The 27,454-nt window shown below is 39.7% G+C and overlaps 1 protein-coding gene across 1 annotated transcript in view; it reads right to left on the bottom strand.

Annotated features, from left to right (window-relative positions):
• The window catches only part of LOC122710266 (ankyrin repeat domain-containing protein 26-like), a 105,360-nt gene that overhangs the window by 18,461 nt on the left and 59,445 nt on the right, over window positions 1–27,454 (bottom strand). Inside the window, exons 17-27 of the mRNA XM_043927942.1 lie at window positions 22,768–22,864; window positions 20,137–20,165; window positions 19,970–20,042; window positions 17,356–17,604; window positions 16,231–16,313; window positions 11,460–11,611; window positions 11,125–11,181; window positions 9,822–9,989; window positions 8,014–8,047; window positions 3,972–4,889; window positions 2,143–2,295 (exon numbers count right to left, since the gene is read on the bottom strand). Of these exons, the coding sequence (XP_043783877.1) occupies window positions 2,143–2,295; window positions 3,972–4,889; window positions 8,014–8,047; window positions 9,822–9,989; window positions 11,125–11,181; window positions 11,460–11,611; window positions 16,231–16,313; window positions 17,356–17,604; window positions 19,970–20,042; window positions 20,137–20,165; window positions 22,768–22,864 (2,013 nt within the window). The remainder of the gene's footprint in view (window positions 1–2,142; window positions 2,296–3,971; window positions 4,890–8,013; window positions 8,048–9,821; window positions 9,990–11,124; window positions 11,182–11,459; window positions 11,612–16,230; window positions 16,314–17,355; window positions 17,605–19,969; window positions 20,043–20,136; window positions 20,166–22,767; window positions 22,865–27,454) is intronic.

The raw sequence follows: 27,454 nt of genomic DNA, 5'->3' as shown, positions 1-27,454 counted from the left end.
ACTGCTAAATCAAAGTTCTGAGTCAATTCATTCCCACAGCTGTTAATGTTTAGCAAGCACTCCGGTGAGACAATTCAGGTTACACGGTACGGATATCAGAGAGGCTATTCTCAGAACTTTACAGTTGGTGAAAGGCTAGAAATCTGTAAATCCCACTTCTGCCTACATAATGAAGGAAGGCAAATTTACACTTTTCTCCCAGAGTCAGGGAGAAAAAGGAGCATTTAATTGAACAATTCTCCTCTATTAGACTAAGCGCTTTCAATTTTACATTGAGTTGCTTAAAATACATTTTAATAAAAGTTTTATTATACAAACATCTTCAAGAAGAAATAACTGGCATGGGATGAACATTTAGCTAACAATTGTTAAGCTAAACTGCTTTCCATTTATGCAAGACAAGTGCTGTGCATATCAACAAATATTCCCTATTAGACCAAGGTATACCCAGATAAGATTCTCCCTCATGAAAAAAATTACAACAATGCAAAATTAAGGGCTAGATTGCTCTTCACAGACTACATGACAGGGCTGAAGAGATAAAAGGCTCAATGAGAGCTGGACAGTCAGAAAAGCTCCATGGAGAAGGAGAGACTGGGCACCAGGTCTGAATAAATGGAGGACTACCCAAGAGGAAAAGAAACTGTGAAGACAGAAAGGACAATCTGAGCAAAGGCCAAGGAAAGGTGAAATCAGCCAGTGAACTCTGAGGATAAAATCCAACCACAGGAAAATAAAAACATGTCCATCCAGATATGCGTAAACCAATGTTCACAGATGCATTATTAATAGTTGCAAGTGGAAACACCTCAATCTCCATCAACTTATGAATGGATAAATATAGCCACGTACTGCTTATTGTTTGACAGTCAACAGAAATGGAAGAACTGATACGTGCTATAACATGGATGAACCGCAAAATGACATCAAATGAGAAAAGCTAATCCCAAAGGAGCATACTACATGATTCCATTTGTATAAATACCCAGAACAGGCATGTCTACAGAGAAAGATATTAGACTGGGGGTTCCCTGGGTCTGAGGGAGATGGGGGGTCATAGGAGGTAGCTAAGGGATGCAGGGTTTCTTTTGGGGTTGTAGAAATGCTCTAAAATTGACTGTGGTCACAGGTGACACCTATCGAGACTAAGAGATACTGAACTACACACTTGGAATGGGTGAATCATATGATACGTGAATTATATCTCAATAGCTTTTTAAAAATCCAAAGGCACCATCTAGATAATCTTCTTAATTCTCTATTTTCGATGTAGGTATTATACTCCATCCGAGTACCCCATGCTTTTACAATGTACTGAAAATGAAGAGAAGGCAGTGCTTAACTTCAACTGGTTTGTATAATACACTTTCTGCACAAGTTATTCTGAAATGCACAAAATAAATATATACAGAACTGCACAGCCATTCAGAAAAGTGAAGATGAGAAACGATAATTTTCTTGAACATTCCATTAAACATTATCCTCTGATTTTATCTGGCTTGCCTCATCATGGTAATACAGGGATCATGAAATAAAATATTGTTCAATTGAAAAACAGTCTCTCCACAGATGTATAGAACAGACTTTTGGACTCTATGGGAGAAGGCGAGGGTGGGATGATCTGAGAGAACAGCATCGAAACATGTATATTATCAAGTGTGAAACAGATCGCCAGTCCAGGTTGGATGCATGAGACAAGTGCTCAGGGCTGATGCACTGGGATGACCCAGAGGGATGGGATGGGGAGGGAGGTGGGAGGGGGGTTCAGGATGGGGAACACATGTAAATCCATGGCTGATTCATGTCAGTGTATGGCAAAAACCACTACAATATTGTAAAGTAACTAGCCTCTAACTAATAAAAATTTAAAAAAAAAGAAATAACTCCAAAAAAAGAAAAATTGGTCTCTCAAGTTGTGTGAAGAATGATGCACAATTCTCCACTTTCCTAAGGAAAACAATATATATAATGCAAATGGCAGAATGAAAGTCAGAGTTTAAGAAATGAGTGCACTTAAAGATTAAAAAAATTATAGTAAATTACTAGTAATGAAAATAAAAAAGGAAGCTGTCCATGAAAAAGAGTGTCCTAAAACTCTTTATCCTGTGGATTCACTGTCGACACATTCAATTTCACACATACCTGACTTGTGAGTTGATGTAAGTTGTTCTTTAAATCCCGTGCCTCAACTTCTAACTTGGCATGATAATGTGACATGACCTCCAGGGACGCCTCCAACGCAGACTGCTTTTTGAGGCTATCAGCCAGTTCTTGCCGAAGTTGTCTCACAGCTGCCTAATAAAATTCTCTGTCACTGAGTTTATCAAATCACTTTACTATGACATTGTGCTAGTAATAAGTAATGCCAACATATGGACTTTGAAAACTATCATCACACACAGCAACGCACCTTCTTTCCCTCCTCCCTGAATGTGGTTGTAGACCCAGAAGGGCCGCCCACCGGCCTTCCTGATATTAAGTTCCTCAGACGAAGGAGGCAGCCCCACTGTCCACGCCCTGCCCCTCCCGATAAATCTGCAGAGCTCCACCACCTCACGCCCAGAATGAAACAGGTGTGTAGGTGGGACAAGCAGTGGAAAATTCCACCCTGTGGAAACATTTTTCCTCTTTATTAGAGGCTTCGATTGACATCAGAGATCTTCACATATTTAATCCAGTGCTCAGATCTTTCCAACAGATTCCTATCCCAGCAGAAAAATGAGGCCATTCCCTTGGGGCTTATCTATCTGATATCTGGTCGTGTGTCTATGTTAATCCCAGACTCCTAATTTCCCCCTGCTCCCCGCCTCTGCCCTTGGCTGACCACCAGGCCTTACCGCGGAGCACAGTGGGCTCTGCTCAGTGCTCTGCAGTCACCTGCCTGGGAGAGGACCTGGGAGAGAACGGATACGTGTGTAACTGCACCACCGTGCTGGGCACCCGAAACTAACGCAGAAGTATAAACCAACTACACTCCAAAATAAAGGAACAATGCAATTTACAAATGAGGTTGCTCCCATGGCCCTCAAGGAGCCTCGATAGCCTGGCCTCCACCTGCCTCTGGACCACAGCCCCTACAGCCCTCTCCCTGACTCACTCCATTCCTGCTGCTCTAAATCCTGCCACCCTTCATTTTTATTGGGCAATCTGGTATTCAAATGATAGTAATTGATCCTTAAAGCGAGAATTATGAGTAGGTTGTTTGTAAACATATTCTAAGTAAATAGCATAAATAGCAGTGGGAAGATTAAAACAAGAAGAGCTTGGTTAAAAGCTCACCACTTGAGTCCCAAATTAGGATTTAATGACAAGTATATTTAAATGACTTGTCAATGAATTCTCAACTTAATGACAACTCTTTAAAGAGTTGAGAGGCCATGAGAATAAATGATTCAAAAAAAAAGAATAAATGATTCAAGCCTGAAATGTTTCCAAGTTAATTCAAATTTTACATGAATAACACTAAAATTATACCAACAAATATGACAGAAAGATATGACAAGCTACTGAAGCCAAAGTACTATATAGAAGTGATAGCATCTGGGAAACATGGAATTGATTGTCAAGGTAATCCATGTAACTGAAGCTTAATTTGAAAATATTCAGTTTAGGTTTGAGCATTTCTTTTATCTGCTTCATCATGATACTCACATGTGGTTACACAGAGGTTAAAATTATTTTCTGAATAGTAAAAGAGTAAATTACTAATACCTGTCTATATTAAAAATTTAGAATTCAGTCTCTTAACATTTCATAAGCAACACGATGTCTCTACTCAAAGTGAAGCATCTCTTAGGTCTAATTTTTATTTGCTGGATACAAGGTGTGCTTTTAGTCCGTTTTAGAGACCATAGATTCATAGGCTGTGTATTTTTTACATTCAGCTAGATTCAACATTTAGCCAGAATTAAGAATCACTTTGAATTTTCTTTCAGGAAGTCTGAGAATTATTTCTCCTTCTGGATACTTACTTCTCTTTCTGCTTCCTCATTTTCATACTGACACATTATCTCTTCTAAATGATTCCACGTGTTGATTAAATCCTTGGTTCTTTCCTCCAGCATCAGACCTTGTTTCTCATGTTCAGCATGAAGATTTTCCACGATCTGCTGACACTGGTCTTGGATGCTAATGACTGTCTTCTCTTTACTGTCGGCTCTATTTTGTGCATTATCCAGCTGCTGTCGGAGCAACATGTTTTCACTCTGGAGTTGAGATAACCTCTCCTCTAAGGATTCCTGCTTTCCAAGGTATTCCTTCACTTTGCCTTGTTTGTTCTGATCCATGTGTCCAATATCCTGCTTTTGACACTCTGCTTGGCGTAAGTCTCTCTGGACACGTTCTAACATCAAAGTCTTTTCTCTGAGATCATCTCTCGTCTGATGCAGCTTGATTTTTAGCTTGTTGAATTTATTTTCCACTTTAGAAAGTCGCTGGGAAAGCATCTCATTGTCACTTTTCAGCTTAGCCATATCGAACTTCATTGGGTCCTGCAAGCGTAACGTCTTGTCTTTTGCTTTCTGGGAGGCAAGTGACAGGTTTCTTTGTGATGTCTGACCTTGATCATGATTGTGTATGGCAGCAGCCAGTCTAGAGTGGCAGGATTCCACTTCTGTTTCCAGTCTTTCTTTGCTTCGTTTCACGTTCTCCAGCTCAGGGTTTAGCATTGTATTTTCAGCTACCGGAACGTTAAGCTGGCCAGTATGCCGGAATATGGTCTTTGTCAACGTTTCCTTGTTCAATTTTATTGCCTTTTGAGGATAGTCATTCTCTCCTTTTACAATTTCAGGATCCTCAAAACATTTCTTTTCTTTCTCCTGCATGGCAATATCATCCTGCATGTGGCTTTTGCGCAACAGACCTTTAGCTTTTCTACCACTATCAGAAACCTAAGTGAGACAAAGGAGACTTTTAGTTAGTACTCAATAAAATGACATTTCATCATTTCCTCTGAAATGAAAGACTAGCCTGTATGTTTATACAATGAAAAGACTGCACCAAGTGGATCTCCAAATGGAAAAAATAAGGTTCAATACAAACCTCAGACCTTATACAAGCAGAAATTCCCAAAGGTTCAAACATTTAAGTGAAGACAATGAATCCATGAAAGGAAAAAGAAACCCCAAGGGACTTTTCAAGAAGCTCAGAACTGGAAAGGGCTTCTCTGAATTACAACAAACCCAGAAAGCTTAAAATAAAAGATTTATAGATCTAACTACACTTTAAAATTGCATCTGATGTGGTAATTTATATAATGGAAAACTACAAAGCCATAAAAAAGAATGAAATAATGCTATTTGCAGCAACAAAGATGGACCTAGGCATGATCACACTAAGTGACGTAAGTCAGACAAAGACGAGTCATACGGCTTATATGTGCAATCTAAAATGAACTTATTCACAAACCAGAAAGAGTCCCACCGACGTAGGAAACAAGCTTACTCACCATACAGGAAAGGGGGTAGGGGAAGAGATAAATTAGGAGATTGGGTTTAACATATACCATTATATATAGACAAGTGTATATAAAATAACCAGTAAGGATCTACTGTACAACATAAGGAACAGCATTTAATATTCTCCAAGAAGAATCTGACAAGGAATATGTGTGTATGTCTGTGTGTGTGTGTGTGTGTGTGTGTGTGTGTGTGTGTGTGTGTGTGTGTGTGTGTGTGTGTGTGTGTGTGTGTGTGTGTGTGTGTGTGTGTGTGTGTGTGTTAGTCAGTCATGTCCAACTCTTTACGACCCCACAGACTGTAGCCCGCCAGGCTCCCCTGTCCATGAGATTCTCCAGGCAAGAATACTGGAGTGGGTTGCCATTTCCTCCTCCAGGGGATCTTCCCGACCCAAGGACTGAACCCAGGTCTCCTGCATTGCAGGTGGATTCTTTACAGTCTGAGCCAGCAGGGAAGCCCCATGTACATAATATACACACACATATACATATATGTCTGAATCACTGTGCTGTACACCTGAAACTGACGCAACATTGTAAATCAACTACAATCCCATGACAACGCCACTCGCTACCTTTAAAACACTGCATCTGATAGCTCCTACACAGCTACTTCAAGTAAGAGCCTTAGCTCTGTACATATTTAAGTAGATGAAATTCCATGCAAAAAAATTGCTTTCTTGAGAATATGCTACCTTTCTAACATTTTAATAGGCAATTACAGACTTATACTTATTGACAACTGTACTAAGCACTTCTACAAACATCAATTAACTCATTAGCGATAATGATTCTGGAAAGGAAGAAGTTAAAACTATGTAAGTAAGCTGCAGGCTTTTCACCAGGTCTTCTGACTCTACTAGTCCTCTTACATCAAACCACAGTCACTTCTCTAGTACAAACATATCAACACAAAATAATCCTCCTATTTCATTCATGGTACATACACTAGTGGTAAATAAGGTAAAATTTAGAGAGCTCTTCTTAAGAAGAGAATCATGAGATTGTTTGCTGCTGCAGTAACTTTCATTATATCTTCATACTGTTTAAAATAGTAAGATGGGGGAATACAATGAGAAACATAATTATCACTAGATGCATACTATGGCATATCTATCACTGTTTTCAAAAGTTCCCGGTACTGAAGGAGCACACTACAAAGAACAGAGGGTTCATTTTCTCAGAAGTACAAGAATGACTTCCAAAGTATGGTCTCTGAACTGCCTATACTTTTCCTCCTTACCTTCAGTGGAAGTGATAAATTAACCTAATGATCAAGGAAGGGAAATCACTACTAAATACCAGAATAGCTGCTGTTAGTAGCAAGAGTTTTTTATTTTTTACTTTTTCTTCCTTGGTGGGAGGGGGACTTTTATAAGTTCATTCCGAAGAAACAATTTTTTAAAGTGTACAAAAGTATTTTTACAACTGATGTTGCAGCTTTTACAAGCTGAAAAACTGTAAACGACGTGAAAAGGCCGTTGACAGGGCACTGGTTACAGAAACGAGAGTGGAGCCAGGGGTGGACTCTGACTGAGACACCGGAGGTGATGCGGGTGAGGAGGGACGCACACGCTCTCCGCAGAGCACAAGGACATGGTGTGCAGCGCAGTCGACGGCGGAGCACACGCGGTCTGCCTGGCCTAAACCGCAGTCAGGGTCCCGGCTCCTTCGAGACAGTCGCAAAAATTTGAGATCAATTCCTATGGAAAATATTAAAGGCCTCTCCTTGGATGAGGCCATGGTGTGTCCCTACCTGGCTGCTGTAGACAAATGGATTTGAATTACAAATACTACTTTCCCCAGCTCTTCCCGAGAGCTTTTGGTTGTGGGAGATCTGCTGCTAGGACCTCGGGGATGGTACCTGGTCGGTGTTTGAGAGGGACATTGGGTGGGGGAGTGAGTTCCTCTGCTCTGAGATGCCACTGGAGAGCTCCGCAGAGGGAAGGACGATCAACTTCAAGAGTGTCTGGTTTCTACCAACTGCTGGAAAAAATGCACGGGGAGCACTCCTGCACCTCTAGAGGACGCCAGTTAAACACACCTGTCCTTGAGGACTCTCCTGTGAGGGAGAACCCAGCTGGGAAAGCTGGAGCCAGCTCTGAGCTGTTCACGGGGCAGGTGGACTGAGGGCTGACGGGCACAGAGGGAGGGGGTCCACGACCCTCAGCCACCTGCCAGATGGCAATGGGGAAGTTTTAGAGTAAAGTATGTCGCCATCCTCAGAAGCAGTTTCAGATGACTGAGTTAAGTCATCAAGGTCATTCACGTAATTAATTTGGTCTTTGACCTACACATAAATAATACTGTTTCACAATGGCATTAAAATATGTATAAAATATACCAAGTGTACAAAGGTGATAAATATATTCATCAAAGCAAAAGCAGCGGCTTCTTTAAAGAACAGGTTTTTATCAACAGAGTTTCTAAATTGTGTTTTCAAAGTAAATGTCTCTTCAAGAAAGGAAGATTTTCTATGTTGCCACTATTCCTTTTACAAACTATTTTATAGAGGATAATATATTTTAAAGTTAATTTTTTTTTTTTTTTTACTTTACCTTCTTCTTTTCATATGCTGTTTTCCTTGCAGGCCTAAAAAAAAAAAATGATTCTTTTCAGGCTAAAATTTAATAACTCAAAAATATAAACAATACCTAAATGTTTGTTTTTTTATATAACATCTTTGCATTCATAAGTAATTTCTATAAAAGGATGAAACAATAAAAAAGAGTAGCATTAAAGGACAAAGAAAATATATCTGTTAATAGTAATAAAAGATTAAATTTAGATTAATGGAAAAGGAAAAACCTAACATTGCTTGCGTTATGTGATAGAAGCAGTTTACCAGGGTTTCTTGCAGTTGTCATTTTTAATAAGAACTAACCTTTATGACAATAAAACCTATCTCAAAAGTATTCCCTAAGTCCTTATAAGAAAGAAACCCATTTTTTATCAGCATGATAGTAGCTTTCTGAGGGCTTATTATGCAACCGCTATGCATTATTATGCATTTTAATCCTCATGATCATTCTGGGAGAGAGGTAATATATTAGATCCTTTAGATAGGAAGAGATGGAGCAAAGAAAGGCTGAGGAACGTGCCCAGGACCACACAGCAGTTCACCAACAGCCCAGAATTCAAACCCAGGAAATCCGGCCTGAATGCTGCTGTTCCAAAATATGCTGAGAAAGTGATATTGAAAAGTCTTTTTAAGGAACGTGATACCAAATGAATCTATATTATTATTTCATGTCTAGCTATAACTACAAATGATAATTCTGAATCTTAAAACATTTCTAAGAAACAAAAAGACTAGATGTAGGCAATATTGGAAATCTACTTTCAAGAAGGATTTGATTTTTGTAAAGAAACTCATCAATACACATTCATGCAACCATTCTGCTGTTTCTTTATGCATCTGACATACACTTGCTGAGCACATAATATGTGTTAACGACACTTTTAGTACAGGACGCATGGTTTTTGTCATTTAGATCTTTATCATCCAAAGTAATAAACTGTAAAAGATTGTGAATTGTTTCTATTGAAAATAAACAAAATCCTCCCCTTTTCCCTGCAAGCTATAAACAACTATGAAGTTAATATGATGTGATGTTTCAGAGTACCTTACAAAATCATAGCTACCCACGAGGATCAACTAGAATCAACTAGAATCAACAAGGAATGATTAAATCCTATTCAGTATAACCTAAGTATTTGTAAATTCATGATTATATAATGTTTTAAAATCTATGCATGATAGAATTAACTTAAGTAATCATCTACATATTCATTTACATAAGAATATTACACTTCAGAGCCAATGAACAAGCCCTTACCAAAAACTACATATGAACAGAAATACATATGTACATAATAATCATGTACAATAATAATAATGTACAATTAATTTATTGTAATAGTTTAAAGACAATGTCATACAATCAATAAGCTTCCCAATATTGGAAATGCAGGTAAGATTAAACTCAATAGACACTTCCTCCGCTGGCTCATTTCCAACAGCATACATATCTACAAGCTCCCCTCTTAACATGAAACAAGAAACTCCTTTCAACTCCACATTCCTCTTCAGTTACCATCCAGGTCTCCATTCCTGGCCCAGGAAATATTCCCTACGGAGCTGTTTACGTGAATTCACTGCAGTCCAGCTTCCAAGTGGACTCTACTGAAACGACTTCCGGCCAAAGGCAAGGGCCCTCTCCTTCACCTTTCTGCCGCGTTCATCCAGTAGAGTTGAGGATTCTCTTCTCTTGGCCTGTAATCTATATTATGCTGCTCTATTTCCAGAAGAAGTATTCAGTGCTAATATTTCTTCCCCTAGAAATAAAGAATTTGTCCATGTTACCTGCTGTCATCTTGATCCACTTTCCTTAAAATGCTGTCATCGTTCACGTGCAGCAGACCATCAGCCAGTGAATTGGTCTTTTCAAATACTGGTGCAATTACACATTCTTCTGGTGTCCATTTGTCATTGTTCTTTTTCTCTATCTCCTTCCTGGGCTTTCCAGGATTGCTACTTTAAAAAATCCACAAAAAAAGCCAATGTTTTCAAATAATTCGACTAATAAAGAATAAAAAAACAATTCTTGTAAAATTCCAACTCTTACCCGTCTTAAATCATTGATTAATTCACAAAACAGTTATGAAGTATCAACCATATGCAAGAAAACAAATTCTTCCTTCAAACACAGATATGCAATTATGATACAATATGATATGTAAGAGTTGACATATGAAAGTGGTAAGTGAAATAAGGAAGACTTTATGGAAGAAGTGAAGAGAGGAGGTCAAAAGGAAGAGAAAAGCAAGAAATCATTCTACTGGGAGATTAGAATGTGAGTACACAGATCAGGCACATGGCATCTGGGGTTGTTTCCTAGAAACCTGGAAGGAAAAGTACAAAACACATGAAAGAAAGTAGAGAGATGCATCTGGAAAGACATTGGGAAGAACCTCAAGGGCTACACTGAAAACCTCGAGTCCACTCGCTAAGCACAATGATTCTTAGACATGGGAGTCATGATTAGATTTACCCTATATATAATTCTTTGCTTTTAAAAACAGTAATGTTTAATCTAGGAATTTCCCTGGTACTCCAGGGCTTAGGAATCTGCCGGCTCATGCAGGGGGCACAGGTTCGATCCATGGTCAGGGAAGACAGCACATGCCTCACGCAGAGCAATGAATCCTGTGCTTCACCACCACTGAAGCCAGCACCCTAGAGCCCATGCTCAGCATCAAGAGAAGCCACCACAATGAGAAGCCCAAGCACTGCAGCTGTAAAGAACCAGTGCAGCCAAAGAAATTACCAAAAAAAAAAAAAAAGAACCTCAAAGAAAAAAGTAACACTTAATTTAGATGGTTTTTAAAATGACATGTGGCACATCCACCGTGAAAGAAGAAATCAAATTTAGCGGGGCGGGGGGGCAGTTTACTTGTAAACCACCCACATGATGGGGTGACGTCAGCATCATGGATGAAAGGCAGGTGCCTCATCAGTTCTCCTGCCACCAACAACAATTTGGCCTCCATCCATGGACACACTCAAAGTGCTAGGAGGAGAAAACTGCCAACCAAGAGGACTCGATCCAGAAAACTTGTCTTTAAGAAATGAAGGAGAAACAAAAACTTTCCCAGACAAAGCAAACCTGAGGGAGTTCATCACCACTAGTCTCGCCTCATAAATGCTGAAAGAAGTCCTCAAACTGAAATGAAAGGATGCTCATTAGTGACATAAAATAAATTTAAATATACAACACACTGGTTAAGGCAAGTATGCAGTCAAATCCAGAATACTCTAATATGTAACATGGTGGTATGTTAACAAAGTAACTAGTATTAAGGCTAAAGGATAAGAGTATTCAAAATAACTATATCCCTAGTAAAATATAAAATTCATAAATCACAAACATTAGCTCAAGTTAGAAATCATTTTATAGGAAAATAACAAATGACCTACTGTTAAATACTGATATAGGCTTACCCATCAGAACCTTTATTCTCCATAGCAGGAAACTCCTGCTTGTTATTTCCTCCACTCTTTCTCTGCTGAATCAATCGACTCTCATCAGCAGCATCGCATACGTTGTCTGATACTTCCATTTCACTACTTTGGTGCTTCTTTTCTTCTTCCACCTTTAATGAAAGTTTGACATGAAGAATAATTGCTATTACTTAATTCTAAAGTCTCTGTTTTCAACTTATTATTTGACTCAGCATTTGACTGGATTTGAAGTGATAAAAATACTTTTGTGCTTACATTAATTTTATCACAAGTCACTGAAAGTTTTGTAAAATGTGCTTCTTTCTCTTTAAGGGAAAAAAACAAAATTCCCAAAATTTCAAGAAAGGCTTTCTTAATAAGATACAATTATTCACATCCAGTCTTCCCCATCTGACTGGCAGAGATAAAGAAATAAAAACACATCACACATGTCCTCTTCGGTCTTTACCAGCTGGATTTTCCACTGAACAGTGAGAGGTAGAGGATGTGACACCTTAGTGCCTCAGAAACAGAAAAGAAGCTTTCTTCTTTCTGCACTAAAGCTATTCTTTCCCCACTGCCTTTTCCCATTCTTTTTTCATTTGGATCCAGGAGACAGCAAAAAACCTGATGGTGTTCCCTGAAATATATGACCCAAAGTTTACCAAAACACAAGGAGCAGAATGAAACTGAGGAGGTGTTAGTTAGTGTGGAATTCTGGAATATAAGGAATGCTTCCCAATTCCACATTCAATAACCATCCAATTTTATAGCTAGACGGTATAGAAATAACTATCTATCTTTGCCCCACTATTTACCAATAGCAGCTTTAAAATCAAAAAAGGTTAAATGATTTGTTCAAAGACCCTAAAGTGGCATTCCCTAACATTTTATGGCACCAAAAGAGATGATACAATTCTGTCATCTTGAATCTGATAAAATTACCAAATGAATTCCTCAAATGAATCAGGGAAGTTAAAAGTGTGACTTTGGCAAAGTAATTTAATTTGTTAATTGGGGGTAGGGTTCATTCTCCTTTTACTTTAAAGGAGAATAGCTACATTTTTCTCTTTTTTTGTCTTGCACAGCAGAGCAAGCACGTTTAAAAACCTACTACTGAAGAAAGAAAAATCTCACAGCATCTCAAACCTCAGTTTTTCCTTTGGAGAGAAACACTTGATTTTTTTCTCTTTTTTTTTTTTTTGCTGAGAGTTTATAGTATTTATGGGCTTCCCTGGTGGCTCAGATGTTAAAGAATCTGCTTTCAATGCAGGAGACCTGGCTTCAATCCCTGGGTAGGGAAGATCCCGTGGAGAAGGGAACGGCTATCCACCCAATGATATTCTGGCCTGGAGAAATCCTTGGACAAGGCAGCCTGGCCAGCTACAGTCCATGGGGTCACAAAGAGTCAGACACGACTGACCAACTCTCACACACACACATACTACCTATGTGACAAAATCACACATGTTAAAATTACCACATTTTAGTAAACAATATAGTGAAGCGGTCTCTCTCAAAAGAGACATCTGCGAGTGGTGATTAAAGCATTTGTGGGAGTGCATGTATTTGTTATTAAAAACATCCTCAAGTGGCCATGTTGGAAATCTAAGTGCCCAGGGACTGCGGAAAGCAGAGGAGATCACACATATTCAACCACAATGAGGAGATTAGAGGGAACACGTGTTCATGTCCCTTCTCTCAGTTTCTGCTTTCTTCCCATTCTGTGGAAATACAACTTATATTTAATCCAACAGAGTTAAACAAACAAAACAACAACAACAACTGCAAAACCCTAGTAGATCATACTCCTTAAACACTTTCCTTGGTGCTTATTCTGGCTCAGAAGGTCACATGGTATGGAGCTAAATGAGTTTCCCAGTCCACATGAAAGACTGACGGAGACAGAATTAGATTGATTGAAGGACAAAAGCTATGAAAACAGTTTCCTGAATTCCTATTATTTGGATGGCAGAAATAATCTATTTCTACACAATTACCTATTTAGATGACCCCAATTTATTCATAAGCAGAAAATCAAAATGGACCAGATCATCCAGAAAGGGAAAAACCAAAGCAAGAGCAAATGAACCTTTACCTCCTTTGGAAGTTGAATTTTCTCTTTTTCCAAAGCTAACAACACTACTGGTAACATGTCTATTTCATCCTTAAACCTCTGCATATCCTTCTGTCATTCTTCACTTAGATACACTTTGGATGCTCTGTGACTATTTGGTGGAGAAGAATTTTCATTTTCAAATTCGGGTTCCACGCTTTCGTCGTCACTAGCACTGCAGTTACCTACATGCAGTAGCTTCTGGAACCAGTCCTGTATTGGCTTGCTTTTCTTATCAGTATTTTTCACGACAGCAGGAGTACCGTGACTTTTTATTTGAATTATGTGTTTCATCTTACCGGAGCAGACAAGCCACAGACTAGACTGACGTGTCTGTCCAATGTCTAATTTCCGATTCGTGGGATTTTGCCTCATATTGTCTGATATTTGCATATCAAACTCTTGGTCACCTTTCACTTCAAATGTAACTACCTGGTCCCCTACTTTTTTATTTTCTGCATCATTATAAAAACTCTCCTCATTTTTGATAAATACATGTTCAATATCTAGTTTATCACTTTCAAGGTCTATTTTATTTTCACTGAAACAAAGCTTGGAAGATGACTGACAAGCGTATCCTGGGGACCCATAGTTCATGCGACGAAAAACCATTTTCGAGACTGGGTTCTTTTTGTTCAGGGCATACTTGGAATACTAGAGAGACAGATACTCCAAATGCATCTTTCTCCCCACAATCAGGTATATTATTTGTCATGTTAGGAGGTATTTCCTTTCTGTTTGCTCCTTCTTTAAGGTGATCATATAGTGCCTCCTCCTTAGGACAGACGATAATTTTGTATTTCTCACAAATTTCACCTAACTTCTGCTTTAAGTCATTTCTGATGGTTTTAACTTCTCTTTCCATTCTAATTTGCCTTGTTTGATCCTCATTTTCTCATACTTCTCCACACAAGGAGGCCCTGAACATACAGATCTGTCCTGTCTACCACATTCCTTATTCATTTCTGGTGCTTGGGGCAATTTTTGCCAGCTGCATAAGTGGAAGATTAATTGGGTTGATTTGATTTTCAGGTGTCTTTTCTGTCAGGGTACATGTGTGCAAAATAATATAATCCTTAACTAATCCAGTATGGGTAAAGAAAAATCAGAAAATCATTAAAATTTCACTGTTAAACTTCTTAATTTATATGTAACTACTCACAAATCACCAGATCACAACTAAGAAGTGAAAAATAACTTGCCTTACTGGAAAATAGGAGAAAAACATTAACTCACAAACCCAATGTTGTCACTGTTTGACTGAATTAAACAATTCATACATGTTAAATCTACCAAAAATGAATTAGATGATTTTTAATGTTATAAATGCTTCTTCCCTTAAAAATAGTTCACCTCAGGATACCATATATGGGGAGTCCCTACAGCATGTCTGTTAAGGTTTTTGGTTTTCTTCTTTAAGGACTAATATCTGGAGAACAGACAAACTTTATATGACCAGGAGCCAAAATCAATGAACACTAATCAGAAAGAGGAACCAATTCCTAAATTTTCATGTAAATTATATATGATGATAGTGCTATACATCAATACATATTGCCTGCTTACATTCAGTTATGCGTGTGCTAAGTCGTGTCTGACTCATTGTGACCCCAAGGACTGTAGTCCACCAGGCTCCTCTGTCCATGGGGATTCTCCAAGCAAGAAGACTTCAGTGGGTTGCCACGCCCTCCTCAACCCATGCCTTCCCAACCCAGGGATCAAACCCAGGTCTCCCACATTGTAGGCGGATTCTTTACTGTCTGAGCCGCCAGGGAAGCCCGACAATACTGGAGTGGGTACCCTATCCCTTCTCCAGGGAAATTTCTCGACCCAGGAATTGAAACGGGGTCTCCTGCACTGCAGGCAGATTCTTTACCAGATAAGCTACCCAGGAAGCCCCAACATTCAGTTATATTATGTTCTAATATCCACCAAAGAAAGTGGATAAAGCATTTTTTGTACTATCTACTGATTTCCCACCCTGAAATGAACTATTAGCATGTTATTATTTGTATCCTAAAAATAAAGGTCCAATCTAGAAGGTTCGATTCTCTCAATAAGCAACTGGGTTGATTCTATGACCCCACTCTCTCCCTGAATATTCTTCCCTAAGTCAATTATGCCGAGATCACAGGCAGAATGAATCTTTCATCTTGACGTCAGTGACTGGCGATTTCAATGGAAAACCTTGAGCCACTGGGAATGATTTCTCTTTACATGTATCTAGGTCAGGGGCCGTCATATTGTTCACAATTTCAACTGCTTAATCTTACGATTCAGTCTTTGATATCACCTTCTTAATCATGTAATGAAGTTATAAAAATGGAAGAAGTAAACAAGTCAGGAAATTTTTTTCCCTCAATTCCAAAGACAAGCCATAAATTATAATAGATTCTAACAGTATTTTAAATTGTATAGTTAAAGTGCTATAAAAACTATTAAATTATTAAACTATTAAATTAACTTATTATATTAAATAATATAAAAACTACTACATTAAGAAATTAAAATTATTAAATTATTATCTATCAACTCTAAAAGGGTAATTTTGAAAGGCGATTTTATGTGTTATGGACTCTGTTACACACTGTATTGTGTTGGTAAAGCATAGAAAATGGTATTAAACCAGAAATTTAAATTTATAGTTTTCCTTACCTGTGAATGGTTATCTTCATTTCCAGGAAGTTTTTCTTGTTCTTCCTCCAATATCACTTCCACGTCTAGTTCTCCTGACAAATCTGCATGTTTAGTTAAAATTACTTAAGAATATTTAGCCAAAAAACATAATCTTTATTTAAAAGACAGATTTAAAACATTGTACCAAATGACAGCTTAAGTCGAAATTTATCTTCAGATGAATATTTACTTGTTTAAGAAATACTTCCAATGATCAAAAACTTCAACAAACCATTTGGGAAACACCAGATGTCACCAGGATACAGGCACACAAACATCTCAAAGATTCATTCATGAATTCATCCAAGCATCGGTGAAAAAAGCAAGCAGAAACCAAACAGAATTTCAAAATACAGGGCAGACATATAAAGTCACAGTATATTCTCTTCTCTACTTCACCACAGTACCTTTTTAACAACATGCCAAGCTTCAACTACATTATTCTTCTTAGTTTACAAATTCCTCTTACTTTCATGCTTTTATCAATTCCTTCATCTGAAATGCTTCCCTGTGCTCTTCTGACAATTTACTTTTCATCTTTTAAGACTCAACCTGCTTTGTGAAGTTGCCCTTGATTACAGCTATCTTTCCCCAGATAAATAGGTCTCTCTTTCCTTGTAGCTACCTTAGTACTTTAAAGATTTTTCTAGTGTATCTTTATAGACTTCTCCAGCGATTGATATACATCTAAACTGTGAATTATTTCTTCCCATGTCTATCCTCTTGGCTTCTAGACTGCAGAGGACAAGCTGTTAAAAATCACCTTAGTATAAATGGTCTTTATTTTTTTTCAATAATTGTCTACCTAGATCTCACAAAGAGTCCCAGAGTTCTAAATAGAATCCTGCTACCCACTCTCAGATGTATGCTAAATACTAGCCTAAACAAACTTGCTTCCTCCAAACTCTCTTTGTTATTTATTATACTCCTATGGTCAGAGGGAGAATGCAGACACCTTGCTAAGAGGTACTGTTTGGCTGTAGCTTGCATAAAAGGAGTCAGCACAGGCAGGTTTTGCCACAAAATCGAATCCGGATCCGTCAGAATGATGGCAAGGCTGTGCCCAGGTGGCGCACGGCTGAGTGCCCTGGGCTTCTGCATTACCTTGTTTGCTTTTTCTGTTTTCTGGCAGCGGAGACTGGCCCGGGTGATGGGGCATGAAATTCCCTACCAGAAACATCGCTGCCTTTTTCATCTTTTCTTTATCTGTTGCGGTCTTCTGTCCGAGTTCTGTGGGTGCTGACTGATTTTTGGTCACCGGTTGGGACACCAACGGACGCCGATCATCAACTTTCAAATGCCCGGCTCTTTGACAAGTCTCACTATTGAGGCTCAAACTAGTCGAATCCCAGTCTGAAAAATGTGAAGACAAAGTCTCCATCTATCAGGATCTGAGTAAGAACACAACTCTGACTACCTCGTACAAAGTCTTTCTTCAGAGAATCAGTTCCACATCCTCCTTCCCCTCAAACTCACTACCCTTCAGAGGTGACTCTATCTTTCATGTCACTGTCATTCATGAAGAGATGTTAACTAGCATGTCTCATTTCTTCTACTTTTCAATTTTCTAGTATTACTTTGATTCACTCAATCTTTGTTACATACTCTGTATCTCATAAGAACTTTATTACTATTTTCCTTCAACATACAAATATTTTATTAACAAAATTTATCTCTAATTTATTTTACATTTAATTTTGCATGATGATATTGTGTGTTCTAGAGGCCATGGTTTTAAAAACACTTTGAATGAATGGTACTACTTTAATTGATGGTAGAAACCTAGACAACATATTAAAAAGCAAAGACATCACTTTGCTGACAAAGGTCCGTAAAGTCAAAGGTCTGGTTTTTTCAGTAGTCACGTGTGAGAGTTGGACCATAAAGAAGACTGAGTGCCGCAGAATGGATGCTTTCAAATTGTGGTGCTGGAGAGACTCTTTAGAGAACCCTGGACAGCCAAGAGATCAAACCAGTCAATCCTAAGGGAGATCAATCCTGAATATTCATTGGAAGGACTGATGCTGAAGCTGAAGCTTCAATACTCTGTGCACCTGATGTGAACAGCTGGCTCACTAGAAAAGCACCTGATGGATGAGAAGAGATGGGCAAGAAGAGAAGGGGGCAGCAGAGGATGAGATGGTTGGACAGTATCACTGATTCAATGGACATGAACTTGGGCGAACTCCGGGAGATGGTGAGGAACAGAGAGGCCTGGCTGCAGTCCATGGGGTCACAAAGAGTCGGGCGCGACTTAGCGACTGAACACCACCACCGTCAACAACTACTTCAATTTCAATGAGACGGTCTTTCCTCAATGTACATATATCTTCAGAACTCATTTTTAAAGCCTTGGAGAAACATCATACCCTGGAGAAGGAAATGGCAACCCACTCCAGTACGCTTGCCTCTGGCCTGCAAAATCTCTGGGACAGAGGATCCCGGCAGGCTACAGTCCATGAGGTCGCAGTGGTTGAACACTACCTAGCGACTAAACAAAAACATCATAAACTTATATAAGGAATGATAGCCTTGTGTGTGACTAATTGTTTCCATGTGAAAATAGGTAAGTCTAGGACCACACTGGATCCAAAGAGCACAGAGGGCCATGAGATAGGAATGAATACACCACAAAAAGCTAAAACTGTTAGATCTGAATTTCTTAACAGAAGTCAAAGAAACAAGTAAGAAATGTAATAGTGAAACTTAAAACCCTGTGTCAACACAAGGGCCCCTTTATCATTTTATATCCAGCCACTTCAATGGTTTAAAACAGTGGTTCTCAGGTGTTCCCTCAGAATCGCTGAAGTCCAGAGACCCAACGGGTCAGGGGGTCCAAGAGGTCAGAACTCTTTTCACAACAACACTAAACGTTTCCTCCATTCTCATGCTGTTCTGCGGGCAGAGTGGCATTCTTCATAGACACGATATGTGATATCATAACACTAAGGACTAATGGAATTAGCAACTATGATGGTATGTGCTTGTATTCTAGTTTTTCTGTTTTATTTTCCAATACAGTGAACAATAATAAACAAAGTTCCTTGGAATTCTCAATAATTTTTAGAAGTATAAAAGGATCCTAAAGCCAAAAACTTTCAGAATCCCTGTTTTGAAAGATTATGTCTATTGAATCTAAGGCATGATTACTTCTCCTACTTCTAATAATCAAAGACAACACAAACACACACACATACAGTCTGCTAATCAAAACATCTGCTTGGCCTACATTCATCTATGTAACAACACTAAAATGAAATAATTATAAGCTGAAATACAACTGACATATTAGCAATTGAAGCTTTACTCTAGGGAAAGGTCAGAGTTCAAATAAGCATTTTTGGACACTGGAAAAATCTTAGGGTCTAATAATTAATCGCTGAGAATTCCTGAGGGTATAGAGATTCCAAACTGAGAATTTAATGGATAACGAAACATATACAGAAACATCTTGAGTTCTAGCTTACATTTCAAACATTTCTTGTTCATATGCTTGTAAATATCTTTTCTTGTAAAACATGGATACCAACAATAACATTTGCCGTATGTATGTCCAATTCTTCAATTAAATTTGCAACAGGAAGTTAGGAGTATGAAGAGCTAGCATTTCAAATATTTCAGTGTCCCTCTTTCCAGAAGGGACTTCCCTGATGGCTCAACGGTAAAGCGACAGTTTGCAATGCAGGAGCCAGAGTTAAGTGTGTATTGCAAAATTTACCTGAATTAGATGTTTGTGCACCCTTCATTCTGACTGCTTTATTAGGAACAGAATCTTTCACTCCGACGGCCTGCTGAATGGGTTTGGAAACAAGTTGATTAATAAACAATGTACATATGATACAATCCACAGTTCATAATTCAAGATAAAAGCATAAACGTTTTTACCTTCACATTAGGATATTTCTCAGGAGACTCTAAAAGGAAAATGGGACATAGAGTTAATCACATGTAAATATGAAAGCCAGCTGTACATTCATGCAGACTTAGAACTGAGCAGAATCCTCACGCTCTGCCTTGGCACTGAATACATTCAGTTTTGGTGTCTTGTTTTTAGGGGGATCTTAGCACACTGGCAAGACAGACATATGAATCCACTAAAGATAGTGAAGAAAAAATAGGAATACAGGTTCACCAAAATGTGCAGTTAAGATTTCAAAAGTAACACTACGTTTTCAATGGCTTTATAAAACATTAACGTGCACATAGACCAATGTGAACATGCTGACTGATGAGGAGAACATGGATCTTAATTAAAGGAGCAAGTCATGAACCCAAGAAGATAAACGTGAAAGCTGATGGTAAAATGCAACAGCATATCTTGAATGCAACATGGCAGTTATCATTTACACCATTACATGATAAGTATTTATCATGTTCTTCAATCTGTCCATTCATTTAAGAAGTGCACACTTGGGATGACAGTTCACCAGAATGTATAATTCATTTCTCATCAAAGACAGGGTAATGGACTGATGAGCCTGGATATACACTTGTGGAAAAATGGCTCATAAAAATATTTGTGTTTTTTCCCCACGAGGGCTACTGGCATGCCTACATGTCTTGGCTCTTCTAGTTTAGCCATCTTAAAGTTTCTCGATCCACTCATGCAAGAAAGTTTATAAGACACATCTAGGAAATAATGTATAATCAATTCTCAATATTGAAATACAATTATCAAAAAGGAAAGAATACATTGAATTGCCACAGAATTATTAGAAATTAAAAATCTTGCATGTTTCAAAATCAGTGTAGTATTTATTAAAAGTATTTCTAGCATTTAGGGAATGAACCCTATTAATCTGTTTGGCTTCAAAATTTAGTTTGGTTTGGTACATCATGGTAATGCTTCAAAGGATTTCTATGAAACAACTTTCAAAAAATCAGCTATCTTTTTAAAAAAAGAACTCAATGCCTCCTTTTTCAAATTAGTCTAATTTGAATAACAAATACCGGTACAACATATATCTTTGATGCCTAAGAGTTACTCGGAGGGGCTGCGGTTTCCCCCACTTCTAGCACCCCCTCCCACCTCCAGGATTCTCTGGAGCAATAATGATCTTGTCTCTTTTCAGGGTAAATACACTGAAGTCATCTAGAAGGAGCTCTCTCAAGTGTCCTCATCAACTCCAAACTCACCTCCCTAAGGCCGTGCTTACCTCCCTTTGTCCTTTCACTAGATTCTCTCCTCTCTAAATGGTCATCTCTGGATCTGTGGACTTAAATCTTCCCCCTTGACATCCTTTCTATGGATCATCCCTACCATGTCTTTCTCCTTCTTTGCTTAGCAATGGTATCTTACACCTATAACTGCTACTTCAACTCTTTGCTTCCCTCTGGCTATAAACACGCTCAGAAAGAAACATAAAATAATGCTTTTCCTTGATCCTGTTATGTCCTGCACTATCCAATGCTCTTCTTCCAGATTTCTCTAAAGGCAAGGCTACACCCTTGCTACTTGGAGAGCTTGTTAGAAACACAGAATCTCAGATTTCCTGCTCAGCATGTGCACTTCACACATGGTCCCCAAGTGACTAATTAAAACTTGAGAAACTCTGGTCTACACGAAGTCTGCTTCTACATGACTTCAACTTAATTCATGCTCCTGAAATCGCAGCCTCTGTTTCCTCATGCAAACACTTCCCCCAAAACTGAAATGGCATTAGAAGATGGAAACCTTCCAGTGAGCTCTCTATGAGGCTGTGGGTTCCTTGGTCTCCCCATCACGCCCCCTGCTCTCTCCTTCTTTCCAGCTCTCTTGTTTTGTCCCATGTGACACCATCCTAGAAAGCACCAACATTTCATATGACATCAACTTGCACACGTTTACAGCTGAACTCCTATGCCCGCACTCCACAGAAGATAAAACACAGCTCTGCATGCCTGGAGACGTCAGTTCTGAATGTCTTCCTAATAACGAGTACAACAGGAAGGGGGGGGGGCAGAATTTTGCAGTTCTTCCCTGACAAGTTTTGGTGTCGGACGCTCACTTCAAATCCATCGTCCATGTCAAATACTCTCCCTTTATCTAAGGACCCTCATTACTTATTCCACCTTCCCCCACAGATCCATGCTTCCTTTTGCTCATTTCCTCCCCGTACCCTCTGCCTCTCTCATCTTTCATTCCCTCTTGCCTCTTATTTCTTGACCTTCCTTAGGTCGTAGAGTTATCCTGAAATAGAACTAATAATTTCCTTTTGGTCATGTGTCACATGGGATCTTAATTCTCTGACCAGGGATTGAAACTGCACCGCCTGAATTGGAGAGTCTTAACCGGACAAAGTCTTAAACACTGGACCATGAAGTAAGTCTAAAAACTAATAATTTAGTTTCTTAAACTGGATTCTCAAGGTAATCTGTGGTAGACACCTGGTAAGATGCACGATTGCCCTCCTTTTCTCATCTTTTTTCTCACTACCCATCTGACAGGTGATTTTCTTTGCCTATTAGAGTATATCAGCATTCCCGTTTTCAATCAACATTCTGTCAAATAATTTTTCTGTAAAATACAATTCTTACCTTCTATTTGTCCATTTAATGTCTTTTTTCCTCTTTGACCAGCAGTTCCAGGTAAATGACCCACATACTTCTGTGGAAGGCTCTCAGAGACACTCTGCTAGAATGAATGATAACAATGGGTTGCATGAAGAGTTCCTAATCCCTTTCGAAGAAAGTACCCTACTTTTAACCCGGTTAAGACAGATTTTGCCAAGATCCCACAGTTGCTATGTGACAGGACCAGGATGCTGAATTCAAACACGGTGCTGCATCACCAAGCAGTGGCTGCCGCATCTAAGAGATCAGCCCCTTCTTATCTCCTTCCATAGCTGCCACCTTCAAACAGGGCACCGTTACTTTATGTTACTTCAAGTACGGCTGCCATAAAGATACTCTGCACGTGCTACGTAAGCTATCCAAAATGCTTTGCACTTATTGAAACATCACTAAAGCTAACTGCTGTTATTATAACCCCACATATTTATTACTATTTCCCATGCTTTTGCTTCTCCTGAAATGTTCCTTGCAGATCAACTTGACAATCCAAATGTAGTAATACCTTCAAGCTTCACGCACTATCTTGTGGTAAAAAATCACAATGGAAATGAAAATCAAATCTACAATGAGATACCACCTCACACCAGTCAGAATGGCCATCATCCAAAAGTCTGCTGTTGCTGCTGTTGCTTAGTCGCTTCAGTCGTGTCCGACTCTGTGCCACCCTATGGACTGAACCCTGCCAGGCTCCCCTGTCCATTGGATTCTCCAGGCAAGAATACTGGAGTGGGTTGCCATGCCTTCCTTCCCAACTCAGGGATCAAAGCCAGGTCTCCCACTGCAGGCCGATTCTTTACCACTCAGCCACAATGAGATACCACCTCACACCAGTCAGAATGGCCATCATCAAAAAGTCTACAAACAATGAATGGTGGAGAGGGTGTGGAGGCTGCTGGTGGGAAGGTAAATTGATACAACCACTATGGAAGACGGTATGCAGATTCCTTCAGAAACTAGGAATAAAACCACCATATGACCCAGCAATCCCACTGCCAGGAGTATACCCTGACGAAACCAAAATGGAAAAGACACATGCACTCAAATTTTCATTGCAGTGCTATTTATGATAGCTAGAACATGGAAGCAACTTAGATGGCCATTGACAGATGAATGGATGAAGATGTGGTGGTACATATATACAAAGGAACATTACTCAGCTGTAGAAAGGAACGCATTTGAGTCAGTTCTAATGAGGTGGATGAACCTAGAGCCTATTATACATAGTGAGGTAAGTCAGAAAGAGATATATAAATATCATATACTAATGCATATGTGTGGAATCTAGAAAGATAGTACTGATGAATTTATTTGCAGGGCAGCAATGGAGAAACAGACAGAGAAAACACTTATAGGCACGGGGGAAGGGGAAGAGGCGAGAGGGTGAGATGGATGGAAAGAATAACATGGAAACTTACAATTCCATCTGTAAAATAGATAGCCAATGGGAATTTGCTCTATCACTCAGGGAACTCAAGAGGGGCTCTGCAACAATCTAGAAGGGTGGGATGGAGAGGGAGATGGAGGGGGGTTTGGGAGGGAGTGGACGTGGGTGTACCTATGGCTGATTCTTGTTGATGTCTGACAGAAAACAACAAAATTCTGGGAAGCAATTATCCTTCAGTTAAGAATAAATGAATTTTTAACAACCCTATTTGAACATTCACATGGTTGACTGTTTCTTTCCCTGTAAACAGCACACTGACGACTCTAATTTCCTATCTATGTCTTCTGGAATGGCAGGTAAAGACGAAAGGAATGATCTAGACATAAAAAAAAAAAAAAAAAAAGGAGTAAAACGATGATTATCCACGTTGAAGGTTTAAAAGTTTTCAAATACATTTATGATGATCAAGCAGGACTCAATAATCACATCAGGAAAGAAAGAACAAACTAAAAAAATCAAGTAACCACAATGACTAACTTTCTGATATGGAAGAATTTACATGTTAGTTTCACATGTATAACAAAGAATTGACATGGTAATTTAACATCTATAAACACTGAAATTAATAAAGTTTCTTAAAAATAACATGGGGGGCGGTTCTAAGATGCCAGAGGAATAGGACGGGGAGACCACTTTCTCCCTCACAAATTCATCGAAAGATCATTTGAATGCTGAGCAAACTCCAGAAAACAACTTCTGAATGCTGGCAGAGAACATCAGGCACCCAGAAAGTCAGCCCATTGTCTTTGAAAGGAGGTAGGACAAAATATAAAAGATAAAAAGAGAGACACAAGAGGTAGGGATGGAGATCCATCCCAGGAAGGGAGTCTTAAAAGAGGAGAAGTTTCCAAACATCAGGAAACACTCTCACCGGCGGGTCTGTGGGGAGATTTGGAATGTCAGAGGGCAACGTAACCAGGAGGAAAAATAAATAAATAAATAAACCCCACAGATTACGTGCCTAACGGCAACTCCCAGTGCTCGCATCCGCCACCAGCAAGGGGGGCTGCACTGCTTATGTTGAGGACCAGGCCTGAATGCCCTGAGAGCAATCTAAGGGAACTAACATGAGACAGCAACCTAAACTGTAGGACAGCCAGAGAGAGAGGGGGGAAAAAGAGAGAGAGAGAACTATCTCGCAAAAAGCCCTAAACTAAGGCACTGCCAGGCCCGCTCACAGAACAAAGGACTGAGTGAATACCAGAGGAGAGCTAGCCCACTGCAGATCGGCTCATCCCCTGCCGGAGGCAGGGAGGCAGGAGGCGGGCAGCCAGAGCTGTAAAGGGGCAAACTCGGCCCCAGAGAGGCATCCTCTACCAAACTGCAAGCACGCACCCAGTCACTAACCAAAACTTCTTGGGATTCTGGATGGTTGACATCCGCCGGGAGGGTCGCAGCCAGAGATCAGCTCCCCGGAAGAGACACATGGCACACCAGAGATGGCCACGCCCACTGTCACCCAGGAAACTCAGTGGCTGGGACCGGGGAGGTGATAAGACGCACTCCCCAACTGGGGAGATGACGCTTGCCAAGCACCTGGTCACCTGAGCGGCTCAGACCTGGGAGGGGCACAAAAGGCAGACCAGACCCAACTGAGTCTGCACCTTTGTGGAGTACATGAGAACCTGAACCTGAGCGGCTTAGACCTGGGAAGTGCACACAATCTAGGGCCCGCCTCAGACAGTTCCCTGGCAGAGGAACCTAGAGCCTAAGAAGTGTACACTGGGAAAGTGCACACGCCATGAGCGGGGACAAACCCAGTGCAGCCGAGACACTGTGCGCACTCCCCACACACGCCGGTGATATTTGTTCGCAGTGTTCCTCAATCCCCACAGCAGGACTGAACAAGTGAGCCTAAATAAGTGACCACCTTCGCCCCTTGTGTCTGGACAGAAATTAGACACTTGAAGAGACCGGCAAACAGAAGAAGCTAAAACAAACAGAGGGAACCGCTTTGGAAATGACAGGTGCAACAGATTAAAACCCTGAAGTTAGCAGCGACTATGTTGGAAGGGGCCAATAGATCTTGAGAGGTATAAGCTGGATCAAGGAACTATCTGAAACTGAACTGACCCCACACTGCCCACAACAGCTACAGAGAAAATCCTAGATCTATTTGTACTATTATCATGTTTTAAATATTTTTTTTATTTTTAAGTCCTTTATTACTCCTTTAATTTTCATTTTTACAACCTACTATTACCTTGCAAAAAAAAAAAAAAAAAAAAAAAGACCCTATTTGAAAAACAAACTTCATATATATATTTTATAATTTTTTGAGACTTTGTTTTCTTTTTTTAATATTGTGTTTTTGAGAGTCTAACCTCTACTCTAGATTTTTAATCTTTGCTTTTTGGAATTTGTTATCAATTTTGTACCTTTAAGAACTCAATCTTCAGTACCCATTTTTGCTTGGGAGTTTGATTACTGGCTTGATTGCTCTCTACCCCTTTTGACTCTCCTTTGTCTCCACCAGGTCACCTCTATCTCCGCCCTCTCCTCTCTCTTCTCTACCCAACTCTGTGAATCTCTTTGTGTGTTCTAGGCTGTGGAGAACACTAAGGGAACTGATTACTGGCTGGATCTGTCTCTCTCCTCTTGATTCCCCCTTTTATCCTCCTGGCCACCTCTGTCTCCTTCCTCCCTCTTCTCTTCTCTGTGCAACTCTGTGAACCTCTCTGAGGGGTCCAGACTGTGGAGAGCACACAGGGAAGTGATTACTGGCTAGCTTGCTCTCTCCCCCTTTGACTCTCCCTCTTCTCCTCCTGGTCACCTCTATCTCGCTCCTCTCTCTTCTCTTCTCCAGGTAACTCTGTGAACCTCTCTGGGGATCCCTCAGTGTGGAGAAACTTTTAGTCATTAACCTAGACATTTTATCATCAGTGCTGTATAGATGGAGAAGTCTTGAGGCTACTGTAAGAATAAGACTGAAAACCAGAGGCAGGAGGCTTAAGTCCAAAACCTGAGAACACCAGAGAACCCCTGACTCCTGGGAACATTAATCCAAAAGCCTCCATACCTACACTGAAACCAAGCACCATCCAAAAGCCAACAAGTTCCAGAGCAAAACATACCACGCAAATTCTCCAGCAACCCAGGAACATATCCCTGAGCTTCAATGTACAGGCTGTCCAAAGGCACACCAAACCCACAGACATCTCACAACTCACTACTGGACACTTCACTGCACTTCAGAGAGAAGAGATC

Source organism: Cervus elaphus, chromosome 16 (assembly GCF_910594005.1).
Source record: "Cervus elaphus chromosome 16, mCerEla1.1, whole genome shotgun sequence".
Taxonomy (NCBI): Eukaryota; Metazoa; Chordata; class Mammalia; order Artiodactyla; family Cervidae; genus Cervus; species Cervus elaphus.
This window is presented reverse-complemented; position numbering and strand designations above follow the sequence as displayed.